Here is a 20,992-nt window from a genome sequence, read left to right on the forward strand (position 1 = left end):
AGACCGGAGTCCAGCCCGGATTGCTCCACACATCACTTAATCAGATAAGATCCGGTACAAGTATCGCATAAACACTAAATCTCGGAAAATCAAAACCATGGGACAGGAAGGCCTTTCGTATTAGCATTATTCACGATGATTAAAGACGAGCTCAGGATGTTTGTTCATATGCAGATTCATTCCGAAACCCTATCGGGAAGAGTATTGTACAACCGCAAACCCCAGACCGTGTTGTGCGAAGACATTGCCCCCTTAATAAAAAGCAAACCATCCGTAACGCATTATGAGACTCCCATATGTGGGGACTTGATGAAAATCACAACACCAAGCCTTGGCTGAGTGAGTCTCGTTCATGATGCCAAAGCAGAAAAAAGTCCCATGCCCAAAAGAGAAACCAGACGCAGAAAACCAAGCACTTATTTCGTGGATGACGAGTACTTGGTGACCGCCTTGGTTCCTTCAGAGACGGCGTGCTTCGCGAGCTCACCGGGCAGGATCAGGCGGACTGAGGTCTGGATCTCTCGGGACGAGATGGTGGACTTTTTGTTGTATGCGGCAAGCTTGGAGGCTTCAGTTGCAACTCGCTCGAAGATATCTATATGTACCGCGTTAGTGATTGACAAGCTTTTAGTCACGCGTCAAAGCGCGTAGGTCATTTAACATACCGTTTACGAACGAGTTCAGGATAGACATGGCACGGTTGGAGATACCGGTATCGGGATGGACCTGCTTGAGGACTAATCTTCCAGTTAGTGATTGACCAGATTGGGTTAATTGAGAAATATCAGTTATGACGCGTTTGATTATCCAAGTCGCGTCAAAACCGAAACGAGGGGTGCAACTTACCCTTGTAGATGTAAGAAGAGTATGTCTCCTTGCGCGCCTTGGTGCGCTTCTTCTTCTCGCCAGTAGCGGCAGTCTTCTTGCCGGCATCCTTCTTCTCGGGCGCCTTCTGGGCAGTGGCAGGAGCCTTGGCGGCGGGCTTCTTGTCAGCGGCTTTAGGAGGCATGTTGATGATTAGAGATGAAAATTCGGAAATTGGGTATAAAATGGGATGTTGAGTAAGATGCAGAAATTGGAAGAATCCAAATGCTTGTTGTGCTGGCAGAAGTTAGAGATGGGAGATGGAGAAGAAGTCAAAAGATGTTTGACGGAGAAAAGGTGGTGGGTGGGAGGTCCTTTTGTATTGGCCCCGGGCGCTAGCGTGATTACTGATTTGATCCTCGTAAGGTTGGACTGATTGATCTTGCCTTGTGCAACGCGGTTGAACGTAAAAAAAGGTGCCAGCTAATGTTGCAGCTAAAAAAGAGGTACATGCCAGAAAGTACACCCCTGGGGAGCGGTGTCTAGTGCCTATCTGCCCCACTTTCTACAAGGTAACGCCAGTAAACGCGGTGGAAGCCGGTACGCGTTTTCTATGCACAGGCCATAATACCATAATACTAACAGTGCCAACTGTTTAAAAATTCCCCAGTCTAGCAATTTTTAGCAGCTTGTACTTCGAATCAGACATGGATAAGCTATTCCCTAAAACAAATGACGAAAGAGGAAATTGATTAAAGAATTGATATGAGCTCCGACCAATCAGATAATTTAGATATCAACGAATTTTGGATTTTATTTACCTCTCATAGCCTACACAACACAAGTACCTTTTATCAATTATTACCCATCTGCCGCAATTCGTCTCCTCGCCCCCACAACTCCGTACCGGCTGCTGGCTGCTCGCATAACCCGCATAGCGCCATGTAGCGACTACATCCTATCAGATCCGATGAGATTCGCGGCGCTCAGCGCCTTGAGATCGGTCACATGCACACTGTCCGGCGAGGTTAGGCAGTCTCCATAGATCCATAGCTCCCGATTAAAACCCAAATCCGAATCGTGACCATAATGTTCCGAGTTCACGTAATTCAAAGGCCGAACCCGTCAGATTTCGGCCAGCTTGGACCTCTAAAGACTATCCGGGCCTCCGTACATACCGTAGATATCGGATCCGGTTCAACTACATCCACGGAACCTTATTTTACTATGGATCTTGAAGCTATAAATGAAAAAAAAAAAATGAATACATATATCAATAGGTACATATGTGAAAGACCTACCTGAACTAGACACAAATATTATACAATTTCTAATGAAAAATGAGTCAAATATCAGTTAAAACCACCAGAAAAGTTAGAAAAGTGCTATTGTTACTCCTAGCATAGTCAAGTTCCATACAAAAAGGGACCAGGATTGAAATCAGCCAGCCCAAACACATAAAGGGACACTTGGGAAATAGAACAATAAGTGACGGATTAGATCAAAACATGATAGAAGTTAGATAGTGGCCTAGGTTAGTTGCCTTGCACTGTCAAGGCGTCCATGGCAATAATAACGGGATTGATTTGAAAATAACATTAGACAATGAGTCGAGACAACTCTAGGCAGAATGGGTGACTTTACACCATGTCACTACCTAGCTAACATTTGATTTGCGAGAAGTACGAAAAATAAAAATGAAAATCAGATGAAATTAAAGGAAGGCATTCCTGGGGTAAGCATGCATTTTACATTTGGATACAGGAGTCACAGGTTGCAAAATCTAACGTCGGCAACATCATTTCGTAGCGCGGATTATGATTGGACAAAAGTCTAAATAGTGATTTAATTCGGGAGGTACGCGGCAAGGTACCTGGCTGTGCGCGTAAATACAAGTAGATAAAATAGATTTATTATTCTCGGGGCCTAAATGAGTTAGCAGGGCCCGTGCTTTCCAGCGAATCTTCCTTGCATTATTTTTCTGCCGAACCCGCAGCTCCCCCGAAATTCAGCCCAATGCGGACTAGGCGCACAATCCACTAGGTTTTTTGGTGGTGATCAGTGAGTGATTCTGATTTCCAGGACGCGACCAACAATACTTAAGCAAGCTCTCCCCCCACCACCACTCAACTTCTTCCTCCCGTTTCCCATCTCTCTCCGTATCAAAACATTCATCAGCCACAACAAAGCATTCATCTTCGTCCTCTCGCACGCTTTTGGAAGCATCAGTCCTTCGCGACCTACATTTATCAACTTTCAACTTTTCAACCCCAAAACATTAATCAAAATGACTGGAGGCGGCAAGTCCGGCGGCAAGGCCAGCGGTTCCAAGAACGCGCAATCGTAAGTTTTCCTACTCCCTTTCGAGTGTAACGCGTCTTGCTCGCATTTTCGATTCAAATCGAACGCGTCAATTACCAATATTTTCCAAACAGCTTTTTCTAACATGCTTTGTCTTAGGCGATCTTCCAAGGCCGGTTTGGCTTTCCCCGTCGGTCGTGTTCACCGTCTTCTCCGCAAGGGTAACTACGCCCAGCGTGTCGGTGCCGGTGCTCCCGTTTATCTCGCTGCCGTCCTTGAGTACCTCGCTGCCGAGATTCTCGAGTTGGCTGGTAACGCCGCCCGTGACAACAAGAAGACCCGTATCATTCCCCGACATCTGCAACTCGCCATCCGAAACGATGAGGAGTTGAACAAGCTTCTCGGCCACGTCACCATCGCCCAGGGTGGTGTTCTACCCAACATCCACCAGAGTATGTTTTCTCCGCCCCTTAATTATCTCCCAACATTTTATCTAACCTTGATTTTTAGACCTGCTCCCAAAGAAGACGGGCAAGCCTGGCAAGAACGCCAGTCAAAGCCAAGAATTGTAATTCGGCATCGTTTTCTGTTTTCTGATTGGTCGTTTGGGACGTTTCATGAACCACGGGGTCACGGCAGGGCACGGTTTTGCTTTCACGCGTTAGGGCTGTACATTACAGGCATATTCCATCGAGTAATGGACATGAATGAGAATATCTTCTGAACAATAATACCTGAGTCTTTAATGCATCGTAAACTTGCTCTTGATTTTATATTGCTTTGTGACATTCATTCCTAGCTTTGCATATATTTGGTTTTGCATTTATATTCAATGTTTAGTCGTCCTATATTGTTTTCAATACTCTTCGCAATTCTACGGGTTTATTACGATTCAAGTTATACTGCTGTATTGGATATTTCTGGCATTTGTCTAAACTTTCCCGTATATTACAGGTTCTATGTACAGATCGACGTGAACCATACTCTTCCGACTATTTTCCCTTTAAAATCTGAGCGGCGGCGGAGCTAAGAGGTATATTAGCATAATTAAGACATTACCCAACGGAACATATATAACTTACGATCAGTGTTGTGTACTGGCAAGTTCCTTTCGTATTTGGATCCTAGTTGAACTGTTAGCATGCCGAATTCCATGTCACGAGTTTTCCCTTTAATAAGCGACATACCTCCAGGTGCCGTAGGTGGGCAATACGGATCAGGGTGCTTCCACGTCTCCAACAGCTTCTCTGTTTCGCTGAGTAACGCCTATAATATCGAACAATCAATTGGTATGTCCTATCTCTGTAAACATTGCAATATATGCCCATACCCTTTGTTTCCTAGTGTCCGTAATGTTTCGGTTCGCTTCGAAGAGAGATCGGATATAAAGAGCTTGGCCACGCCATAAGCTTCGATGCACAGCCCAGTCGAGAGCCAGCTTTAACGAGCGGCGGTAAAGCGACCTTGGGCGTAGTTTAATTAGCGCATGCACAATATGAATAGTGTTCAATTGGCCTTACAGCGCAGCTTGTCGGTTCGACATCGTGAGGTCTTTTACTCGTCGGAGTGATAGTTGCGATGTGCGCGGCCCGGATCATCTGCAAGCTGCTGCGGCCAGGATTTCCAGCTGCACCAAAGCTGCTTGTGCGATATATTCTCCAGGGAGGCGATGGAGTAGGGAGCTTCTACGCGCGGTTGGCGGGATGGTGTCGTGCCCGTGTCAAGCCTGAAGTTGTTGGAAATCCCACGCAGTTAATTGGAACTTCCAAACAAGTCCCAAAGGTAGCCAAGGTCTCCACAACCTATTATCGGAGCCGGGATGACGTTTATCCCGCTGCTCTTGGCAGAGGTTTTATGCAGTTCCACTTCTAATTATGAGGTACCTACCTACATACCTACCAGGTAAGTACCCATATTACGCCACAGTACATACATGTTACCTTCTCTACCTCTTGTTTTCTTTCCAGCAGGGGGGTGGGAAAGAAACGGGTACATAACCTCGGCATATGTTTGTATGACCAGGTAGGTACCAAGCTAGCTGCTTGCTTAGCACCCGTGTTAGATGGCCACAAGGATAGCAGTGCGATCAATCGGTGAGTACATTTCCGATGCGCAAATATAGGTGGACAAGCGACCAAACAAGCCTAGTAATTGCCTAGTAATTGCTCCGTACAATTCCATGATTTAAGAAAACCGCGACGGAAAAAACCACAAGCTCTGCCGGAAACATGGGAGCAGCGGATCGTATCTGAAATTTTTTTGGATCTTCTCCTAAATTCAAACCCAAGATAGCGATTAATAAAATAACACATACTTGATTTCTTGCCATTGCAGGCTTTTGGCAGTCAACCCGCCTTTTTTTAGTACAACACCTACTCCTAACTCCCATTTACTGGAGTCCTTATTCTGATTTTCCTTTCTTCTTCCTTGCCGTCGCCGTATCTACCAGACATTTCCCAGATATACCCGCCCTCCTCCTACGCGATCTACATCCACCTTTTAAGATGATGTCAAGACGGCTTCAAACTGCCGCGCGAGTTCTGCGCCGGCCCATGCAGCAGCAGCCCCTGCGAGGGACCATTCTCTTGCCGCTACTCATGACGCAAGTTCGCACCTATGCCCATACCATCGTTAAAGTCCCTCAGATGGCAGAATCCATTACCGAAGGTACTTTAAAACAATGGGCCAAGAAAGTTGGCGACTATGTCGAGCAGGACGAGGAGATTGCTACCATTGAAACTGACAAGGTAACCGAAAACCATGTGCTCAACTCGTATCTCATATGGTACCGGCATTCTAACATGTGCATCCACAGATCGATGTCCCCGTCAACGCCCCCGAATCTGGAGTATTAAGAGAGCTGCTCGCCAATGAGGAAGATACTGTCACCGTCGACCAGGAGATTGCAAAGATCGAGGCCGGCGCAGCACCTGAGGGTGGTGCGAAGTCTGAGGGTACCGAGGAACCGCCGAAAAAGGAGGAGGCTTCCACCGAATCACGCCCAGCACCTTCAGAGGGAGAGAACAAGCCAGAGCCACCTAAGTCTGAGTCGAAACCCGAGTCTAAGCCGGAACAATCCAAGCCACAGCCACCCACCCCAGCACCACCTAAGAAAGAGTCTACACCGAAACAGTCTCAGCCAGCCAAGGACAGTTCGGCTAGTACTGGCCCCGTCCTAGGGAGCCGGGAGGAGCGACGTGTTAAGATGAATCGCATGCGCCTTCGCATTGCTGAGCGCCTAAAGCAATCGCAGAACACCGCTGCGTCGTTGACAACTTTCAACGAGGTTGACATGTCGTCATTAATGGAGTTCCGCAAGCTCTACAAGGACGAGGTGCTCAAGAGGACTGGTGTCAAGCTTGGTTTCATGAGCGCATTCTCGCGCGCAAGTGTTCTAGCTATGCGAGATATCCCTGCTGTCAACGCCTCTATCGAGGGGGAGAACGGTGGCGATACTATTGTATACCGCGACTACGTCGACATTAGCGTGGCTGTTGCCACCGAGAAGGGTCTGGTCACTCCTGTCGTCCGCAATGCTGAATCCATGGATATGGTTGGAATCGAAAAGGCTATCGCAGACATGGGCAGGAAGGCCCGAGACGGTAAGCTTACGATCGAGGACATGGCTGGTGGTACTTTCACCATCAGTAACGGCGGTGTCTTTGGCTCTCTAATGGGTACCCCTATCATCAACCTGCCGCAGAGCGCTGTATTGGGTCTCCACGCCATCAAGGACAGGGTTGTTTCTGTAAATGGTAAGGTCGAGGTTCGACCGATGATGTACCTTGCCCTAACGTACGATCACCGACTACTCGACGGCCGAGAAGCCGTCCAGTTCTTGGTCAAGGTCAAGGAGTATATCGAGGATCCCCGTAAGATGCTGTTGGGTTAATCTGATAGATGCACGGAGGGGTTCGTCAATTTATTACGGTAAATGGAATGGGTCACATCATCGGTAGAGTGTACAGTAGAGCGGTCATCCTGTCGGCATGCTTGTGGGGGTGTCTTCGAATAAATATCTTTGAATAAGCAATGTAATTCCTACGCACTTTCGTGGTGTAGTTGTGTGTGAATTTGCCAGCGATCGTGTCGATTAATGTTGGTAAAGAAATAAGTGAATACGTAACCCGGTCATATGAACGCTCGGTACTAGAAGATTTGATAAACCTCCTATTTTCGAATGTGTTTCTTTTATTTGAAAAGCATATAATATACAAATATGCAGATCAGTGTATTAGGCAGACATATTTCGAGATAATCATAGTCATGGACATATTCGTTCGGTAACTATCGAATGAAGTATTTACTAGATTTCCCTAGGGATAGCTAAGTTGATATTGGTAATATTCTAGTACTTGTGCTGTCTACGCAAGGTGCGACGAGCTTGCGTAGACAGCACAAGTATATCTAAATACGCAATGATGACCATACTAACTATAAGTTTAAATAAGCCCGATATACAAGGAGATACTGTTCTAATGCGTCCAGGTTAGATATAAAATAAAACTATAATCTCAGCACATTTTGTAGATGGTTTCTACTTTAGATATAGTCTCTATGTTCCACCTTGCGATTTATTAGGATCTGCTCACCACACGCTGTTTAATTCACGTATAGCAACAAATCGACTACTATACAAGCCATTGTATCTATTTGTATAAGATGTCTTGCGGTCTTAAGGCACCCTACCTAATTATTATTTTCTATAGCCCTCGTTGGTAAGTAACTTGCTTTGTGTTCATATTTACCAACGTCAAAACCAGGGCACATAAGTCTGAATCCAAGTCGACATCTTGGTTATACGCGACTTATAGGTGTAGCCTGCACTTAAATGCGAGCTAACAGGCATGTATAGAAATGATTAAGAAAATCAAAAAAGTGCCGGAACTATGGGGTGGCCTCGTAAGACTAATAGGTAAGTTAACGCTTATATTTACCACCGTTAGGAAATTCGGACTTGTCCTCGCCTTCAAGAAATCGAGTTAATATGTAATTGTTGCAATAAGTGTTCCGGTTAGCGACGTGTTGCCGCGTGTATAATTACAGCTTACCAGTAAGATCCATATTCCGGACATGACAAGTTGACAACCATAGCGCCAACCATATTAATAAAGAAGATGGCAACCAAGCGAATATTTCAAATTATCAGGCAATCCCATCACGTAAACATGATCGATTTCGAGTTCATAGACGGCGCCCTAGCTAAAAATGTATGGTTTATGCTGCTTCGTACGTTGACAACCCTCATTGGATTCATATCAACTCGAGTACGTATCAATTTTACTATACCAGTTGCATCAGACCAAGAAATGACACGTAGTCCTTTTCCCGTAGCAAAACATCTATGGTGCGTTTAAGGAATATCTTAGTTCACCAGCACAGCAGTCAAAGCTGCTCACGTATGAGATGTACGTCAAGAATTGCCTGGAGAAAAAGTATATCTTACTCTTTTACACTAGTTATTCCGCTGAAGACTACACACGCTGAGAGCAATAATCTGAGAGTGTTGCTTTCTTATACTCTGCTACGATTTGCCGCCTACTTTGCTTCTTGGTAATCATTGTGGTATTGTAACTTTCATGAACAATTCACCATTCCTAGGGAAAACATCAAAACATCACATCCCAGGAAGGTTTAAAAGAGGTGAAACCTATAAGCTTGCCTGTAGTGACCTTCGTATTACGTTTATGTTGATATAAAGAGTAAAGGCTTCCCACCCCTTGAAATGAAATTATTCCGTTCGGATATATTCTCATGCCATATACCGCAACGTCATATTTACGAGGACAGTAACTCTCCGTCGTCTAATATTATGCAGCACGCATGTAAATTCAACGTTAATATATTATTATATTTATTTGGATTGTTTCTAGCATATTCCACTCGTGGTATCGGATATCTATGGTGAGGAAAAGCCGTCATGGCGTATGGTTAGGCCCCAGGAATGATGTTATATGCTTTGCCTTTGTAATTCAAGGACGATAGATCATGTCATCGCGGTCGGGGCCGGTGCCAATCCACTTCACCTGTTTTCTTTTGTCAGCAACGTCTCCTCTCTGACTACGAAGTAAAGGGGAACTACTGCTAACGCTTACCTTAGTTTGAAGGAAGTTATCAATATACTCGATGTAATCGCGTGCTTCTTTAGGAAGCGCAGACCATTCGCGTATTTTGGCAATGCTAGTATTCCACCCTGGTAATTCGTGATACACAACTTCGATATCATCTAGGATTGATAGGTCGGCTGGGAATGAAGGCAATTCCTCACCGGTCGTCTTATTTTTGTACGCAATCCCAACCTTGATCTTGTCGAATGTGTCCAGAACATCAAGCTTACTCAACTGGAGAGAGTCGTAATCGTTGACCGCACAGGAGTACTTCAAGACGACGAGATCCAGCCAGCCGCACTAATATCAGAGTTAGTTATCATAAGACTAGAAAAGTATGTATAACTGATAGGAATCATTAGACTCTGCGCCTATTTTGAAACAAGCCCAAAGTATTACCTACTCTTCGTTTCCGACCCGTGGATACGCCAATTTCGCCACCTAATTGCTGAAGCTTTGAGCCAACTTCACCGAGGTCCTCGGTCGGAAAATTTCCGGAACCAACCCTGGTAGTGTAACTATTCCCAATCAGCTGTTCAATTCCCCAAATATCTAGTAGAGGGTGAGCATAGAGCGTGGGATTTGGGGTCACTTACGCCTTGACAACGCCAATGACTTCTTTGATGTTTCTCCGTTTAAGCGCAAGGCCGGATATGATACCACCGAGGCATGTATTGGAGCTGGTGACATAAGGGTAAGTACCATAGTCTAAATCCAGCATCAGAGCCTGGCTACCCTCGACGAATATCTTAGCATTCTTTTCCTGGGCGTCATTCATAAACGCCACAGCGTCGACAATGTAGCTGGCGAGCTTGACGCGGTAATCCTTAAAGCGGTTGATCTCCTCCTCAACATCGTATTTCAGGAGGTCCCCGTAGCGCTTCTTGTATCCGGCAGCCAGTTGCCGTAGTTTGCGTTCGAATAGCTCTACGTTATACATCTCGGCAATGCGTATACCGCTCCGAGCTGCCTTAGAGCTATAACACGGACCAATTCCTCGCTTCGTAGTACCGACTGCATTGGAGCCTAGTTCGATTTCTTCAAGCCCGTCAACGGCGGCATGTAAATCGAAATTGATGTGACATCTGTCCGAGACGAAAAGGCGTTGGCTAGCATCTTTTATCCCCTTCGCCTCGACGTCGGCAAGTTCCTTGAAGAAAGACGGAACGTGGAAGACAACAGCAGATCCAATCAGGTTGATACACTTAGGGGAAACGAGACCAGACGGGAGTAAGTGAAAGTCATAGGATACTCCATTGGCCTTGATAGAGTGCCCTGCGTTGTGTCCGCCCTGGTGTATGTGTATTAGCTAAGTAAACGAATGAGGGAGCAAGGACTAGGACATAGCCGGCGTAAGATGCTCCCTACTTGTCACGCACTCGAGAGCGCTGAGACAGATGGACCAACTTACAGCGGCACGGGCACATATTTGGGCCTCAGCGCAAAGAATATCCGTCAGCTTACCCTTGCCCTCGTCGCCCCACTGGCTTCCAAGGCATATTGTGACGGAAGAGGACATGTTGACCGAAAAGAAATTCGAGGAGAGGACGACTGGGAAAGACGTGTCTTAGAAGGATGTAGGGGGGGAGGGGAAGCGGAGGTAGAGACCGGAGGTGCTACCGTATAATCACGTCGAATTCTAAACCTTCAAAAGCAATTGGTAGCCGGAAAGGACCGGCATCGGGAACAATGGAGAAAGCGCGATTTACAATAAATTATTCAAACAAGAAAATGTGTGTTTGTTTGTTAAGGTGTAACGCTAGGCTTTTCAAGGCCAGTGATGTAATACCCCACCGAATTTAAAAAGTTAATGGGGTTATGTTACACAATTAATACGTATTAAATAAACGATATATAAGGTTTAATTAATAATATTTTTAATAATTTAATTAATTAAGGTAAAATTATAAAAATGTATATTACACCGTTATTTTATATAAAATTAAAGATTTTAAAATTATTTAATTTATTTAATTAATTTAATATATATTTTTAAAATATAATTAATAAATTAAATAAATTTAAAATATTTTATTATTTTATTATTTTATTATTTTATTATTTTATTATTTTATTATTATTTAAATTATTAATAATTTAATTTTAACCCGAAAAAAACTTTTAATCGTTTTTAATTACCGTTAATATAAATTTTTTAATTATAATATAAATTTTTATATATATTTAAAATATAAAATTATTTAATTTATTATATATAATATTTTAAATTAATGTTATAATTAATGTTAAAAATTATGGTAAATAAAAAAGTCGAAATTATATTATATAAAAAAATAAGTTAAATTAAATTACTTTATTTATATTATTATTATTATTATTATTATTTTATTATTATTTATTTAAATTATATAAATTTTAAAGATAAAAATTTAATTAATATTATATAATATAATATATATATGTTAAAATAAATATTAAATAAATTATTATTTACTTATTATTTTATTATAAATTTTCTTATATTATTATTAAATTTTAAATTTAAAGATTTTAATAATTAAAACGTTTATATTACTTATTTAAAACCATTAATTTTAAAAATAAATAAACTTTAATAATGTTAATATTTATAAAAAATTATTTAATTTATTTATATTTTAACCAAAAATAACGATAAAAATAAAAACTTTATTAAAGAGTTAATTACTATTAATATTAATTTTAAATAATTCATTTTTTCTTTTTTAAATAATATAAAAAATAATTAAAACTTTATAAAAATTTTATTTAAAAAATTAAATGTTTATATTTATATTAAAAATAAATATAATAAATAAATAAAATGTTAATTATATTAATGTTTTATTTTAAAATTATATAATAATTTAAGTATATAATTTAAAATATATATAAAATTTTAAAAAACCATTTAAATATATATGTGTTAAAGTATAAAATTTAAAATAATTATATAAAAGTTATAACATTATTTATAAAGGTATTTAAAAGTTAAAAAGTTTAAATAATTAATTAATTTATTATTTTTATTAAAATTAATTAATATTAAAAAATTTTAAAAATGATTTTATATATTAATATTAATCTTAAAATTTATATTAATAAATTAAATAATTATTTAAAATATTATCTTTTATAAAAATAATTTTATAATAAGATTTTTAATATTTTAAAAAGTAATTATAATGTTATAAAAGTATATATAAATTTTTGTAAATATTAAAAGAAAAAGAAAAGTAATTAAAAATATTTTTAAATTAATTTATATTATTAATAAAAGTAAAAATATTAATTAAAAAAATAAATTTAATTGTTGGGATAACAGTTATGTAACTTTGTTACGTGATTAAAGTTATACCCATATACACCGCCTACGTATAATTTATACATTTATATAATAAATATCTTTTTCCATTTGGAAAAATCCTTCCTTTTTTATTTTAAAATAATTAATTAAAATATAATTATTATTTATATTTTTTTATATTATTACATGAGATATAATTAATTTAATATTAATTAATTATAAAATAATAAAGAAAAGAAATAATATTATTTTATATAATAGTAAAAATTTTAAAAAAGAATTTATTAAACAGGTAAAAATGTTAAATTTTATTCCTTTGCGGGTAATAATAAAGAATATTATATTATTTTAAAAGTTTTAAGTATTTTTAATAAAATAAAACTTACGTTTATTACATATTTAAAAATAATATAACAAAAATTATAGTAATTATAAATAATATGGTTTGATAGTAATTAAAATATATTATAAATAATAATAAAAATGTTGAATTTAACCCTTTTAAATTTATTAAAATTATAAAAAATGATATTAATATATATTATATAAAAGGTTTTATAGTGTATTAATATAATATATGTAATAAAGAATTGTAGGAAATTATTTAAAAAGATTTTTAAAAATAAAAAAAGGTATATTTTAATCAAATATATTGTAATTTACAATTATTAATAATAAAATACCTGATATACCATAAAATATATTTTAAAAGGAATAACTTTTTTTAAAAATTATTAAAAATAATTAATGTTAATAAATTTCCAATATATTTATTTAATAAAAATAGAAAAATAACTTATTGCTACTTTAAAATATTTATTTTAAAAATTAATTTGTTTGTTATAAGGAAAAGAAATAAAAAAATTTAAAAAACTAAATATAATAATGTAAACATTATGATTATTAATATAATAATTAATATTGAATTAAAAAATATATAAGGTTATTAAAATTAATTTATTATAAAATATTTATTTTATTATTTATAATAAAATAATTAATAATATTAATAATATAATAAAGATTTTAGGTATAATAAATAATAACTACGTAAGATATTTAAGTAAAAATGTTATCGGTAATATAAAAACTAATATTATAATTAATACCATAAATAATACCTTTTATAAAACTTAATAGTAATAATAATATTTACAATGTAATATTTTAGTTTATTATAAAGAAATATTATTAATAGTATAGGTAAGAAATAATTTAATAATTTCCGGTATACCACCCCGTACCTCTTTCCCTTAAACCCATACCTAAAAAACCCATACCTAAAAACCATTATAATAAACCCTTTTCCTATAAAACAAATATTAAAAATAAATATATTAAAGTAGATATTAAGGAACATTTTCCCCAAACCTATACTTAAAATTAACTCTTTTAAATAATTATATACTGCTTAATAATTATTTATTATTTAACCTTTAAAATAATAGTTTAATATTAAACTTTTTAAGTTTTTATTAACTTAATTAAAATATATAATAATAATAAATATAAATTCGGTAAGAAGAAATATAATATTTTTAATAAAAAAATTAAATTTTTTAAAAACCTTTACTAAAAAATTAAAATTATATAATATTAATATTATAAAATTTATTTAATAATATTAAAAAATTATACCTAAAAATACTATTACAACTACCTTATAAAAAAAAGCTTAGGCTTTTAAAAAATGGTAACTTAAATTAAAGAATTTTTTTATATAATTAAAAATTAATAAATATATATAAATAAATAAAGAATAATAATAATTTATACTGTTATGATTAATTATTTGGAAAATAACTTTCTTACAAACTTAAAAAAACTAATTAAATAAATTTAACAGATATATAAGAGATTTTTAATTAATTATTTAGAAGATATTAACTTAAAAAAAGATATAATTAATATTATATAAAGATATTTAGCGTTTAATGTAATAATATTTTAATTAATAAATATATTTAATAATATATGCTTAAATTTATATAATATAACTAATATTGCGTATTAATATAAATTATAAATAATTTAAAAATAATTAAATAGTTAATATTAAATAAATTAAATATATTAAAATAATAATAATAATAATAATAATAATAATATATATTTTATATATAAAAAATCTAATTATTAATCTGCAAAATATTTTATTACAAAACAATGGGAGAGATAAATAAAATGATATAAATATATATAAGAATATAAATATAAAAATTTAAGATAAGATTTTAAAAGATTTCTTATAAAATATAAAAACATTAATATAAGATATAATAAAAATAAAAAAATTAAAAATAATTTTAATATTTAATCTATTAAATAAAATAATAATAATAATTTAAGTAATAAATACTAAATACCATTATTAATTAATTAATATTTTATAATATATAATAAAATTAATATTTTAATAAATTAAATAATCTTTTATATGTTTATAAGATTAAATATAATCAATATAAACCTTACAAAAAATATTTATAGTTCTTTACTTAGAAAACCAATATTTATATATATTTTAAGGTATAATATCCAATATTAAAACCGTGAAGATATTAATAAGAAAATTTTTTTAAATATAAGTTTTATAAAAAATAAATTTATATATTAAATTAAATATAATAATAGCTAAAATATATATAATTAAATTTAGTAATAATATAAATAATATAAACATAGGAATAAAAAATATATTAACCCTGTTTAAAACTATTAAATTTTATATTATATAAATAAACTTAACATATTTTTTAATAATATAAAAAATATATTAACTTATAAAAATAAAGATTATTCCATTATCCAAAAATGGGAATATACCTAGTATTTATTAAACTAAAAATAAGCGGTTTTATATTATTATTTTATAAAAACCAAATTTTAATAAATTTATTAATAATTTATTTATTTTGTTGCGGAATGATTTTATAATATCTTTAATAAAGTAAGGTATAATAAATTTAATAAGGTAGTTATTAATAAAATTAATAAATATTATTATTAATGTTAAATACATAAAAACATATTAAAACGATTTAAATTTACGGAAAAAAATAATATCAATTTTAATTATACCATATATATTAATATAATATATATTAAAAACAAATTGGTATTTTATGTTATTAATAAGGTAACATTATTTTAAATAACAAAATTTTTAAAAAATATAATTGTTAAGTATATATAAAATATATTATAAATAATATAAATAAATAATTACTTTAAATTGTTTAATAATTTAATATTTAACGTTGGTATAAACTTCATAATAAATGAATTTATACTTAATGTAAAAAGCTTATTTATTATAATAAAAAATATTAATTAAAATATATAACTTTATTGGAAAATTGGAGAGATATTACAGGCCTTTGCGATAAGTATATAAAATTATATTAAAATTTTTTAAAGGATTTAAATAAATATATATTATATTTTATAAATAATAATTAAGATAATTAATGATATTGTAAGATTAAATGGTTTAATTTTAATATTAATTATATTTAAAATATACTTAAAGTTAATTAATAATATTATACCTACCCTGTTAATAATGATAAAGGTTGTAATTATATATAAAATAATAATAAAAATATGTAAGATTAAAATATAACGGTAGGTAAATAAAACATTTGGTATAAAAAATGAATTAAATATAATAAGTATATTAAACCTTTTTTTATAATTAAAAATATAAGTATATTAAAAAATAAAAATTAAATAAAACTTTATAAATTTATTATGTGTGATAATAAAATATATATTATTAAGATTAATAATAAGTTTGTTAAATTTTATATTATTATTATAAAATTATATTATTATTATAAAATTATATTATTATGATAAAATTATAAATATCCCAATTAATAATAATAAATTTAACTTTAATGTGGATAATTTAGTTAATAATTTTGTATTGAAAGTTAAAGAATAAATAATTAAAAAATTACGGAAATGATTATTAAATAATAAAAATAAACTTAAAAAGGTAAATTCTATACATTATTCATCTTTGAAAAAAATTACCAACATAAAATTCGCAATATAACTCTGTAAAAAAAGCAAAATTATTATATTAGGGTAAATTTTTAAAAATTTTAATAGGTAAGAAATTGAAAGGTTTATCAAATGAAATATATATATATATTTTTAAACGGTACAATAAAAAATATAATAATATATATTTATTTAATTTAAGAATAATATATGAAATTAAAGGAAAAATAATAGATAAATTATATAAAATTATAACAATATAAAAAAAATAAAATACTAATTTAATCCTTAATAATATAATAATTAAGTTAATATATTATTATAACCTTTATTATTTTATTAATTGCATAAAATAACAACGTTATGGTGTAGTTATAAAATATAATATAAGCCTATACATAATTAAGTATAAACTTTAATTAAATAATTATGGTAAAATTATTAAAAGAATTAATATATATGTTTTTAAAGGAAATTATAATAATTGTAATTAAATTTTTATATAAGATTTTAAAAGTAGGTATACATTAATAATTTATATATTTTAAGTATTATAAAAAGTTTTTTTTATAATTATGTTTATATATAATCTATATTTATTAATTTCGAATATAATAAAATTATTTGAATTTGTTGTAATATAAATAAATGATACCTTAAGAATATTTAACAAAATATTTAATAAGTTTAAAAATAAAAATTTTTAAAAAATAAGATTTATAGTAAAATTTAAAATATATTTTATAAATATAAAAATATTGAAAAACCCAAAAAAACGTTTATTTATGGTAAAAAGATTAGGATAAGAAAATTGAAATTGTTAAAATTAATATAAAAAACGTACTATAATAATATGTATAATAAAGAATCCGTAATGTATATATTATTATAATATATTAATCAAAAATTATAATTAATATGTTAGAAGTAGTTTAATATTAAAAACTTAAAGAAAATAAAATTATTAAATTTAATAAAAAATTATAATAATAATTAAAATATTTATTACTAATAAAACCGTTAATGATAAAATTTTTATAATAAAAGGTAACTTAATCTTAATGAGATCACGTAATGAGACTACGATAACGATAACGTAGATAAGATAGCTTAGCTTATTTCTTACTTCTATAGATTAAGAAAACTTCGTCTTCTTTATTAATATAAGAACAACTTTCCACTCATAATGATCCCTAGCAAATCTATTAAAATTTAACAAAATGTAAATAAGTTATAAAAAATGTTTTAATAAGTGAAATATATGTTATAATTTATAAAATAAATATAGTAATGATAATTAAATTTATAATAATATTAATCTTTAATAAATTAATACTTTTACTTATTTCCATTATTATAAAATTTAAAACCATAAAAAAAACAATTAATAATTAATATTATATTATTATAATAATTATATAAAAAATAAAAATATATATAATATTAAATAAATTTATAAAAAAGATAATTTAATTAATATAATAATAAAAACAAACGCTAATAAAGTGTTAAAAATATTTTTTAATATTAATTTCTTTATTATAAAGTTTAAGGGTTAAATTAAGAAAAATTAAAAACAATTAAAAAATATTACCGCAATATTAAAATCTAATAAATTTACAAAACTATTTAACTTTATTAACTTTTTTTTATTCCAATTTAACATTTAATAATAATAATAAAACAAATAATAAACTATTTAAAGATTAATTATAAAAATTATTGATAAAATAATATAATATATAAATTAAAATATACCTTAAAAATTATATAAAAAATAATTTAACCACTTTATAAAAGAATTTAATTTTAACAATAACATTTTTTAATTTAATATAAACCCTTTTAATTATATTAATTAAATAATTATTTTATTTTTAAATAATTTTATAATATTATTAAATTATATAAACCTTATTTATTTAATCCTTATTTTTTATTTATTATAAATATCTTTTTAAATCCTTTTACATATTTTTATAATAGTTTAAAAATATTAGTAAATAATTATATTATACATTATATATTATAATATTTATTAAATAAATATTTAAATTATTAATTTAAACCTTAACAACCGCTTTAATAAAATAATAATAATAAATTAATATATTAATATATAATTTTTAATTAATAACATAACATTGATATTTTATCAATACAACTATAATAAATTAAATAAAAAATAAAACCAACGCTTTAAAATTACCTATTATTTATTTTAAAATAATAAAAATCTAATTTCTTAATACCTAACAGTTAATTTATAAAATTATAATAATATTATTAATATAAAATAATTTATTTTATAAAGGAATAATAATAATTTAAATTAATTTTTTTTAAAAGAAAACCATTCTTATCGTGTTAAAGTAGTGTTTAAATTTTTATTTTAAAAAATGTAATTATATAACAATGTAAAAAAAAAATTTACCAATATTAAAATAATAATTATATAACTTTATTACGTAACCAAAATTATACTTATATATACCACTTACGTACAACCCATATATTTATATAATAAATATCTTTCCCCATTCAAGGGAATCTTTTCTCTTTTACCTTAAAATAACCAATCAAAATATAATTATTATTTACATTTTCTTTTATATTATTACATAATACATAATTAATCTAATATTAATTATTAAAAGAAATTATTATAACTTATTAAAAATTTTAAAAGATAATAAAGCAACTTTAATAAATGTAAAAAGATTAATATTAACTTAAATTAATTTTAAAAATATTAAAACCAAAACCATAATATTAAATATAATATTTATTAAAACTTTTACAATATTAAAAACTATTTTTATATATTTAAAATAAAAAACTTAAACATTTTAAGCTTAAAAAAGCAAATATTACCTTAATAAAATTAACCTTAAAAATTAACCCTAATTTAATAACTAAAATAAAAACCTTAAAAAAAGTAAAACATTAAAAGGTAAAAGATAAAAATAATTAATTAAATAAATATATAATTATTATAAAAAATACCGCTTTTATAATATTAATTTATACTACCATTTTTAACATTATTTAATATTTATTAAAAAATTTAATAATATTAAATTTAAAAATTATTATTTATATATTTAATAAAATATTTTAATTTATTAATTTTAAAATAATATTATTAAATAATTATATTATAATAAATAATAATAAATTAAAATTATAAATTATTATTAAACTATAGGGAATAGTTAATTATAATAAAATAAATATTTATATTTAATACTTAAAAGGATTTATTAAGATAAAATTAATAAATATAACTTATTATAAATTTCTTTTTTATATTTTTATATTTTTAAAGCAATTTTAAACATAAAACTATTAATAAAATATATATAATAGTTTTACTTATTAAAAATAATTAAATAATATTATTATAATTAATTTATATGTAAAAGTATCTTTTATAAAATCTTAAAAACCGCTTTTTACACATAGTACAACACTTTAAATTCAATGTTTATAAAAACTTTTAATATTATAATTACCTTTTATTAGTATTTATAATTAAGGCATTTAAAGCCTTAAACTTTAAAATATTTAATTAACGTTAATAAAAAGGTCAAAATTAAAGAATTTATAACGGTTAAATATAAAACATATAATATATTTAATATAAAACGTTAAGTAAAGTATATATTGCGTTATATTAATAAGTTTCCTAGTATAAAATTAACCCTTGATTTTTATTTAATAAAAGCAAATAATTATAAGATTATAAACCTTATATTAATTATTATTTATATAATTAAAAATTGGAAACAATAATTATAACTTTAAAAAACCTTATTAAATTATTAAACTATTAATATAATATCATTTTATAAGTTTAAAAATCAAATCGTAGAATTACTTAAATAAAATTAATAATAAAAGATTATTTTAAAAGCTTTTATATAAAATTAAAACCTTTAACTAATTATATATAAATATAAAATGGTATTATTAAACGTTTAAAAAATATAATTAAAAATAAAGCTAAGGTTATTAAAGTAAATATAAAATTACCATATTTATTATAATTAAAGATATATAAAATTATAATATATTTATATAATTATATATTATAATATAAGCATAATTAATAATCTTTATATAATTATTTTTATATATTTATAACGGTGAATAACGCTATTACAATTTAAAAAAAGCTTTAATAAGTTTATTTATAAATATATAACTATAAAACTTATATATTAATAATAAATACCTTAAAAAACTAATAATAAATATCAATTAAATCTAACGACTTAAATAAGTTTTTTAATAAGTTATATATTAATTAATATATATAAGATTTAAAATATTTATATAAATAAAGTAATAAGAATTTATAATATAATTTTTAATAAAGATAAATTATTTAATAAAAATTTTATAAAATTGAAAAAAAGATTATACAATGATTTATTTGATATAAATATTAAAAAATATAATTGTATATTTTAATTTATTT

General features: G+C 29.1%; 5 protein-coding genes across 5 annotated transcripts; 2 read left to right on the top strand and 3 right to left on the bottom strand.

The window, feature by feature from the left end:
* Positions 1-377: 377 nt before the first annotated feature.
* Positions 378-1,430, bottom strand: F4813DRAFT_146886 (histone H2B). The gene is made up of 3 exons (XM_049238904.1): positions 847-1,430; positions 666-737; positions 378-595 (listed from the first exon to the last, which is right to left on the bottom strand). The coding sequence occupies exons 1-3, from the start codon at positions 1,007-1,009 to the stop codon at positions 417-419; spliced, it is 414 nt and encodes a 137-aa protein (XP_049098112.1). The 5' UTR covers positions 1,010-1,430; the 3' UTR covers positions 378-416.
* Positions 1,431-2,771: 1,341 nt separating this feature from the next.
* F4813DRAFT_365544 (histone H2A) lies at positions 2,772-3,862 on the top strand. Its single transcript, XM_049243928.1, has 3 exons — positions 2,772-3,147; positions 3,265-3,557; positions 3,616-3,862. Exons 1-3 carry the CDS (start codon positions 3,092-3,094, stop codon positions 3,675-3,677), a joined length of 411 nt encoding a protein of 136 aa, XP_049098113.1. The 5' UTR covers positions 2,772-3,091; the 3' UTR covers positions 3,678-3,862.
* A 63-nt stretch (positions 3,863-3,925) lies between these two features.
* Positions 3,926-4,851, bottom strand: F4813DRAFT_365545 (uncharacterized protein). Its single transcript, XM_049243929.1, has 5 exons — positions 4,626-4,851; positions 4,436-4,568; positions 4,293-4,371; positions 4,188-4,229; positions 3,926-4,131 (listed from the first exon to the last, which is right to left on the bottom strand). The coding sequence occupies exons 1-5, from the start codon at positions 4,646-4,648 to the stop codon at positions 4,109-4,111; spliced, it is 300 nt and encodes a 99-aa protein (XP_049098114.1). The 5' UTR covers positions 4,649-4,851; the 3' UTR covers positions 3,926-4,108.
* A 306-nt stretch (positions 4,852-5,157) lies between these two features.
* F4813DRAFT_365547 (2-oxoacid dehydrogenase acyltransferase) lies at positions 5,158-7,224 on the top strand. Its single transcript, XM_049243930.1, has 2 exons — positions 5,158-5,852; positions 5,921-7,224. The coding sequence occupies exons 1-2, from the start codon at positions 5,610-5,612 to the stop codon at positions 6,995-6,997; spliced, it is 1,320 nt and encodes a 439-aa protein (XP_049098115.1). The 5' UTR covers positions 5,158-5,609; the 3' UTR covers positions 6,998-7,224.
* A 1,699-nt stretch (positions 7,225-8,923) lies between these two features.
* On the bottom strand, positions 8,924-11,018 carry F4813DRAFT_365553 (adenylosuccinate synthetase). The gene is made up of 5 exons (XM_049243931.1): positions 10,624-11,018; positions 9,809-10,503; positions 9,616-9,730; positions 9,201-9,512; positions 8,924-9,131 (listed from the first exon to the last, which is right to left on the bottom strand). The coding sequence occupies exons 1-5, from the start codon at positions 10,729-10,731 to the stop codon at positions 9,078-9,080; spliced, it is 1,284 nt and encodes a 427-aa protein (XP_049098116.1). The 5' UTR covers positions 10,732-11,018; the 3' UTR covers positions 8,924-9,077.
* Between the last annotated feature and the right edge of the window lie 9,974 nt (positions 11,019-20,992).

Source organism: Daldinia decipiens, assembly GCF_022478715.1.
Source record: "Daldinia decipiens strain CBS 113046 unplaced genomic scaffold F4813scaffold_25, whole genome shotgun sequence".
Taxonomy (NCBI): domain Eukaryota; kingdom Fungi; phylum Ascomycota; class Sordariomycetes; order Xylariales; family Hypoxylaceae; genus Daldinia; species Daldinia decipiens.

Bases quoted from the DNA above. Each gene is read 5' to 3' on its own strand.
- F4813DRAFT_365547 (XM_049243930.1), top strand. From the start codon at position 5,610: ATGATGTCAAGACGGCTTCAAACTGCCGCGCGAGTTCTGCGCCGGCCC. The intron at 5,853-5,920 runs GTAACCGAAAAC...GTGCATCCACAG, and splicing joins CTACCATTGAAACTGACAAG to ATCGATGTCCCCGTCAACGC.
- F4813DRAFT_146886 (XM_049238904.1), bottom strand. From the start codon at position 1,009: ATGCCTCCTAAAGCCGCTGACAAGAAGCCCGCCGCCAAGGCTCCTGCC. The intron at 738-846 runs GTAAGTTGCACC...CTGGAAGATTAG, and splicing joins CTCTTCTTACATCTACAAGG to TCCTCAAGCAGGTCCATCCC. The intron at 596-665 runs GTATGTTAAATG...CGGTACATATAG, and splicing joins CCTGAACTCGTTCGTAAACG to ATATCTTCGAGCGAGTTGCA.
- F4813DRAFT_365544 (XM_049243928.1), top strand. From the start codon at position 3,092: ATGACTGGAGGCGGCAAGTCCGGCGGCAAGGCCAGCGGTTCCAAGAAC. The intron at 3,148-3,264 runs GTAAGTTTTCCT...GCTTTGTCTTAG, and splicing joins GGTTCCAAGAACGCGCAATC to GCGATCTTCCAAGGCCGGTT. The intron at 3,558-3,615 runs GTATGTTTTCTC...CTTGATTTTTAG, and splicing joins TCTACCCAACATCCACCAGA to ACCTGCTCCCAAAGAAGACG.
- F4813DRAFT_365553 (XM_049243931.1), bottom strand. From the start codon at position 10,731: ATGTCCTCTTCCGTCACAATATGCCTTGGAAGCCAGTGGGGCGACGAG. The intron at 10,504-10,623 runs GTAAGTTGGTCC...CACATACACCAG, and splicing joins AAATATGTGCCCGTGCCGCT to GGCGGACACAACGCAGGGCA. The intron at 9,513-9,615 runs GTAGGTAATACT...CTCTGATATTAG, and splicing joins CCACGGGTCGGAAACGAAGA to TGCGGCTGGCTGGATCTCGT.
- F4813DRAFT_365545 (XM_049243929.1), bottom strand. From the start codon at position 4,648: ATGTCGAACCGACAAGCTGCGCT. The intron at 4,569-4,625 runs GTAAGGCCAATT...ACTACGCCCAAG, and splicing joins TCGAACCGACAAGCTGCGCT to GTCGCTTTACCGCCGCTCGT. The intron at 4,372-4,435 runs GTATGGGCATAT...TCGATATTATAG, and splicing joins CGGACACTAGGAAACAAAGG to GCGTTACTCAGCGAAACAGA.